We start from the raw sequence: 6,618 nt of genomic DNA, 5'->3' as shown, positions 1-6,618 counted from the left end.
CAGGAATGCTGTGTTTAAGCTATGGTTGCCGGGTCTAACTTGGCTTTTAGCGAAGGGCTCCCGGGTCCGTCCTGGGATCTTCTTGCATTCGTGGGAAGACATCTCCTGGAAATGATGTCATCACGTTGGGCACATTGCACATCAACACTCTAGCATTTTGGCCAAAAACTCTATGGTAACCTTAGGGTTTCAGCCAAAATGCTATAGTGTCAACGTGCGATGTGCCCGGTGTGATGACATCACTTCTGGGTGATGTCATTGCGCCAACTATGTTGACACAGGAGGGAGCTGTTTGGGGGTGGGGCTTCCCCACTGGCCAGCTGGCCAGTGGAGGAGCCCCAGAAATCGGGGGGACCCCCACCCCAACTGGGGGTCTGGCAACCCTAGTCTGAGTTCATCTGCTTCCCATCCGCAAGACCCATCCAGCAGGAAGGGCCTTGCAGATGGGAAGCACAGCTCTTTCAGACACAGTACTGCCCACACATTACGTACAAAATCCAAAAGGGAGCCGTAACATTAAAGTGTGGAATCTTCTGTTTCATACAGCTCAAAAATACTGTTTAATAAGGCTATCAAAAGCTAGTCAAAATTGTTTCAGGAGCAGTGTTCCCTCTAAGCTGAGTTAGTGTGAGCTAGCTCACAGTTTTTTAGCCTCTGGCTCACACATTTTTTCTTAGCTCAGGAAGGATGGCTCCAGAGCAAACTAATTTAAGCAGTGGCCAAATTGCTCACTCACAACTTTAATGCCAGCTGCTCACAAACTAGGATTTTTGCTCACAAGACTCCATAGCTTAGAGGGAGTTCAGAAGTTACCTCCATTGTTCGCCATTGCTGAGTTATACAGTCCAAAGAATCATTATCCAGATGTGCAGAATTTTTTTTTTTTTGGTAAACAAATTTTTTATTTTCTCAGGAATACAACATATAAAACTTTTCATTCTATCAATTGTCTACCCCATTCCCAGTTCCTCCCCTCCCTCCAATGGCTTCCCACAATGCTTCCACCCCTGCTCCAAATTACTTCATATCATCAACAATATCAGTTTCTCATCATTACAATCTAAAGATAACATCATTTGACTTAATATTGATCTAAACATATTAAGTTTTGTTTCACATCCCAGTTCTTTTCCAGATAAATTTTAAAATCATTCCATTCTCCAAAAAACTCATCGTCTTCTTTGTTATTCAGTTTTTTTGTAATCTTATCCATTTGTGCCATGAACAGAACTTTTTGTATCCATTCTTCAACCTCTGGTACCTTTTCTGTCTTCCAAAACTGAGCATAAATCATTCTCGCTGTCACTATCAGGTACCAGAGTAAAGTTTTTTTAGTCGTATTGACTTCTTCCATTTTGAGTCCCAAAAGCAGAATTTCCGGTGCTTTTTTAAAAGAACATTTCAGTATTTTTTGCATTTCATTGTGGACTTTTGTCCAAAAGTCTACAGCTTTCTCACAAGTCCACCACATATGATAAAATGAGCCCTCATGCCTCTTACATTTCCAGCATTTGTTTGACATATTTTGATTCATATTTGCAATCTTCTTAGGTGTCATGTACCACCTATACATCATCTTATAACAATTTTCTTTAACATTAGTACATGTCGAGATCTTAATAGAGTTTTTCCACAAATATTCCCAAGTTTCCATATCTACTTCCTTATTCATATTAATAGCCCATTTTAACATTTGTTCTTTAACAGTTTCATCTTCAGTATACCATTTTAACAACACCTTATACATTTTAGAAATATTTTTTCCTCCTCCACTCTCCCATACCTTTTCAATTTCATTTTTTTCCTCTCTAAAACCATAGTTTTTTTTGTCAGATCTAAAAAGATCATAAATCTGCATATATTTCAACCACTCATATTCATATTCAATTTCATTCTGCTTTTTCATTACCCACTCTGTTCCCTCTTTTTTAATTAAATCTCTATATGGCAACCAGTCTCTACCTCGCTGTCTTGAGTAAGATATCAACACTTCTACTGGTACAATCCACAATGGTCTTAAGTCACTCTGGTACTTCTTATATCTTGTCCATACCATATACAAAGCTTTTCTCACCAAGTGAAGTTTAAAAAAACTGTCCATTTTTATCTTGTCATACCATAAATATGCATGCCAGCCAAATCTACAATCATGCCCTTCCAACCCCAACAATCTGTCATTTTCAAGCTTCACCCATTGATCCATCCATGTTAGACAAACCGCTTCATAATATAGTCTAAGATTTGGCATTTGTAGACCTCCTCTTTCTTTGGCATCACAAAGTATTTTCATTTTGATCCTTGGTTTCTTGCCTGCCCAAACAAATTTTGACAACTCTTGTTGCCACTTGGCCAACAAATCCGTTTTATGCAGAATTGGTATTGTTTGGAACAGGAACATCAAACGTGGTAGGACATTCATTTTTATAACTGATATTCTTCCCATCAGTGATAAGTTCATTTTATCCCATTTCTTAAAATCTTGAGTCAGCTTAGTCCATAATTTCTCATAATTATTCTTATATAGGTCTATATTTTTTGCCGTTAATTCAATTCCAAGGTATTTTGTTTTTTTAACTACTTCACATTGTACCAGTTCTTGTAGTTCCACTTGTTTTTGTTTGATCATGTTTTTACATATAAGTTTTGTTTTATTCTTATTTACGTAAAAGCCGGCCAATTCTCCAAACTCCTTTATTTTTTGAAAAAGCAATGTCAATTTTTCTGTTGGGTTTTCCACCATAAACATTACATCGTCTGCAAATGCTCGATATTTGTATTGGTGTCCTTTATGTGTCAAGCCCTTTATTTCTTGATCGTACTGTATTTTTTGTAAAAGTATTTCCAATACCCAGATAAATAATAACGGTGATAACGGACAACCTTGCCTTGTTCCTTTCTGTACTTTGAAGTTATCTGTCAGTTCTTTATTCACATTTATTTTAGCTCTTTGTTCAGAATAGATAGCTTCAATACAATTTCTAAAATGTTGTCCCGCTTCAATCTTTTCCATCATCTGGTGCATAAAATTCCAATTAAGATTGTCAAAAGCTTTTTCTGCATCAACAAACAGAAAAGCTACTTCTTTTTCTGGGTGCTTTTCATAATATTCAATTGCGTCCATTACTATTCTTACATTGTCTCTAATCTGCCTTTTGGGTAAAAAGCCCGCTTGATCTTCAGAAATTACCGTTTGTAAATAGTTTTTCACCCTTTCTGCAATAATTTTTGCAAAGATTTTATAATCGTTGTTCAAAAGAGATATTGGCCTGTAGTTCTTTACATTTGTTGAATCTTGTCCTTCCTTTGGAATCAAAGAAATAATTGCTTCTTTCCATGAGTCCGGCACCTTTTTGTTTTCTCTTATTTCGTTGGTTAAAGCTTCCAGGACCGGGGAAATTTCTTCTTTCATCTTTTTGTAGAATTTCGCTGTAAATCCGTCCGGCCCAGGCGCCTTCCCCAACTTTGTCTCTTCTATTGCCTTCATCACTTCTTCTTTTTGAATTGGACCATTTAATAAATCTTTGTATTCCTTACTTATTTTTGGTAGTGGAATCTCCTTTAAATATGTTTTAATCTTCTCAAGATCAACTCTAGTTGTTTGGAATAGTTTAGCATAATACTTGAAGAAACATCTCTTTATTCCATTAGGATCAACGAACTCTTTTCCATCTTCTATTATTTTGGTTATCATTCTTCTCTCTCTTCTAGCCTTAAGTTGCCAAGCTAAGTATTTTCCCGGTTTGTTCGCCCCTTCAAAAGATTTCTGTTGTAACTTCTTTAAATTCCAATACATTTCCTGATTCCAAGTCTCATTCAGTTGTTCCTTCAGCAACTTTAATTCTTTAATAATTTGCTTTTTTCCAGGCTTCTTTTTTAATTCCTTTTCTTTCTGAGCAATTTTTTCTAACACTTCTGTTTGTTTTTGAAGTTTTTCCTTTTTTTGCTTCACGTTTTGCGAGATGAGAATTCCTCTCATCACCGCTTTATAAGCATCCCATACAATCTGTATCGGTGTTTCTTTATTTAAATTTTGTTGAAAGAATTGTTTCGTTTCTTCCTTTAACATCTCAATTACCGTTTTCTTATCCAACAAGTCTTCATTAATCCTCCACAGAAAGGGTTTTTTCCTTTCTGTGGAACTCCATACCACCGGATTGTGATCTGAATTACATCTTGGCAAAATTTCAGTCTTATGTGTTTTCATTGATAATTCTTCAGACATCCAAATCATATCAATTCTGGAAAAAGAGCAATGTCTATTGGAATAAAAAGTAAAGTCTTTCTGCATCGGGTTCCATTTCCTCCAAACATCTTCTAATTTTTCTTGCTTAACTAATTCAAAAAAATTCTTTGGCAATTTTCCGCTGAATTCGTTGTCCTTTTGTGGTTTTCTGTCTAGACGATCTATTGTCCCATTAAAGTCTCCGGCCATAATAACTTGCTCATAAGTCAATTGTTGTAATTGGTCAGTTATATCCTTAAAAAATTTTTCCTTTGCTCCATTGGGTGCGTACACGTTGATCAACAATGTTTTTTTCTGCTGAATCATTAATTCCACACCCACGTATCTGCCATCTATGTCCTTAAAAATTTCTGTAGGTTGTAACTCCTTCTTCACATATGTCACAACTCCTTTTTTCTTGTTTGAGGCCGCAGAACAAAATTCAATTCCAAATAAAGCATTCTTTAAATATTTTATATCCTGTTTTCTAATATGTGTTTCTTGCAAGCATATCACGTTGCATTTCTGTTTCTGTATCCAATGATTGATTCTTTTCCTCTTGTTTGGTGAATTTAATCCATTAACATTCCATGACAACAATTTGTACTCCATTATGCGTTTTATTTTAAAGTTCTCCAAAGACGTCCGCATTGTCCGCCTTAAATTTATAAAAGTCCATCATCGATCTGATCTGAATCCTCACCCCTTGATACGTAAAGGATAAACCTTGTGGAATCTCCCATCTATATCTGATGCTCAAAGCTCTGAGTTTGTCAGCCAAGGATTTATACCTTTTCCTGTCTTGCAGTATTGTTCTTGGGAGTTCTCTCATCACCATAATTTTGTTTCCCTCTATTACAAAAGGGACGTTGAATTGCTTCTTGAATATCTCCTCTGTTATTGATCTTGTTACAAATTGTACAATTACATCCCTTGGTAAATTCTTCTTTTCTGCAATTCTGGAGTTCACTCTATAAATCAAATCAAAGTCTGAGTCCATTGACCCTTCTTCCTCGCCCAAAAAAGCCGTTATCACTTCCATCATTTTTTCTTTTAAATTCTCATTCTCTGTTTCCTTAATGCCTCTGAATCTCAGATGAGTCTGCATCCTTCTGAACTCCATCATTGTCTCTGATCTTGTAATTTGTTGAGTCAAAGAATCTTGTTTCTCTTCTATTTTTTGTATCTTCTCCTCTGTCTCTGTAGTCTTGGTTGCATTTGCTTGAACATCCTTCTTAACTCCTTCCATTTCTTGCTTGATTGAAGTTATTTCTGTAGTAACCAGTTCCTTCAATGCTGTTATATTCTTCTCCTGGACTTCTTCTAGATGTTTCAGATGAATCTGAGTCTGCAGATGTGCAGAATTTTTGATATGTCAAAAACAGGGAATTTTTTAAAAAAATAATATTTCCAGGGTGCTCAGCAAGATGAGTGTTGAAAAGAACGTCATAGAATGGCATCTGGTTTCCTTGTCTGGCCACTGCATCATTTCTTTAAAAGTGATCTGTTTTTGTCAGAGGCAGATGCCCTAACCTTTTCTACCCCATTCTTTCTCCTAGATGCAACGGCTGGAGTTTTTCACCTGCGTTCTCCCCAGGGACAGTACAAACTGACTTTTGATGAAGCAAATAAAGCCTGTGCAGATGAAGGAGCAACTCTAGCTACATACAATCAGCTCTTATATGCCCAGAAGGTAACATAGCATTAATTTGCCCATGCACATAAGACACTGAAGTTAAGATAGCGAGAGAGACAGTGTGGTGTAACAGTTAAGAGTGTCCTAGTTTGACTAGCGAGCCCTAGTTCCAAATTCCCACTCAGCCAATCTCTGTCTTTTTGTGCCTAACTTAACTTTACAGAGTTGTTGTGATGATATAATGGAGGAGCCGAGAACCATGAATGCCACCTTGGAGAGTAGCGGGATGTTGCCTCAGACAGTTCCCCCTCTCCTCCTTGTTAAGTTTGGAGGAAGCTGAATAATCTTAGGAGCTTCAGTGCTGAATTCTAAGGGACACACATTATTCTGTTCTCTCAGGCGTGCAATTTTCTCAGGCTGAATGGGGGGGGGGGGGAACCTTTGGTAATGCACTCAAATGAAGTATGTCTCTCACTGGCTGATGCTGCCATCTGACATGAAAGCACTAAAGGAGCTGTTCGCACACACTTCCTTAGATCGTTTGGACTCTTCTGTTCACTTCTAATTGCTCATGTAAGGCAGACATAAGTCAAAGCTGTAAGTGCACTGCATTTTCCCCAGTGCAGAACAGCATTGAATCAGTAATATCCTCTGTAGTCAGTGGTCTCGCCTACCTAGACAGAACTCTGTGAATGAACTCCTTGGACATTAGATTCCAGAGCAATTCTGCAGCAGGATATGGGGGAAACAGCCAGACTTC

At 37.4% G+C, this 6,618-nt stretch overlaps 1 protein-coding gene across 1 annotated transcript in view; it reads left to right on the top strand.

The window, feature by feature from the left end:
- STAB2 (stabilin 2) overlaps nucleotides 1-6,618 on the top strand; it is a 148,076-nt gene that overhangs the window by 129,458 nt on the left and 12,000 nt on the right. The window contains exon 59 of the mRNA XM_015422556.1: nucleotides 5,782-5,915. Coding sequence (XP_015278042.1) covers nucleotides 5,782-5,915 — 134 coding nt within the window. The remainder of the gene's footprint in view (nucleotides 1-5,781; nucleotides 5,916-6,618) is intronic.

The sequence above is a fragment of the Gekko japonicus genome, unplaced genomic scaffold, assembly GCF_001447785.1.
Source record: "Gekko japonicus isolate JY-2015 unplaced genomic scaffold, Gekko_japonicus_V1.1 scaffold1164, whole genome shotgun sequence".
In the NCBI taxonomy this organism is placed as follows: Eukaryota; Metazoa; Chordata; class Lepidosauria; order Squamata; family Gekkonidae; genus Gekko; species Gekko japonicus.
The sequence above is the reverse complement of the archived record's forward strand: the minus strand, read 5'-3'. Positions and strand labels throughout refer to the sequence as shown.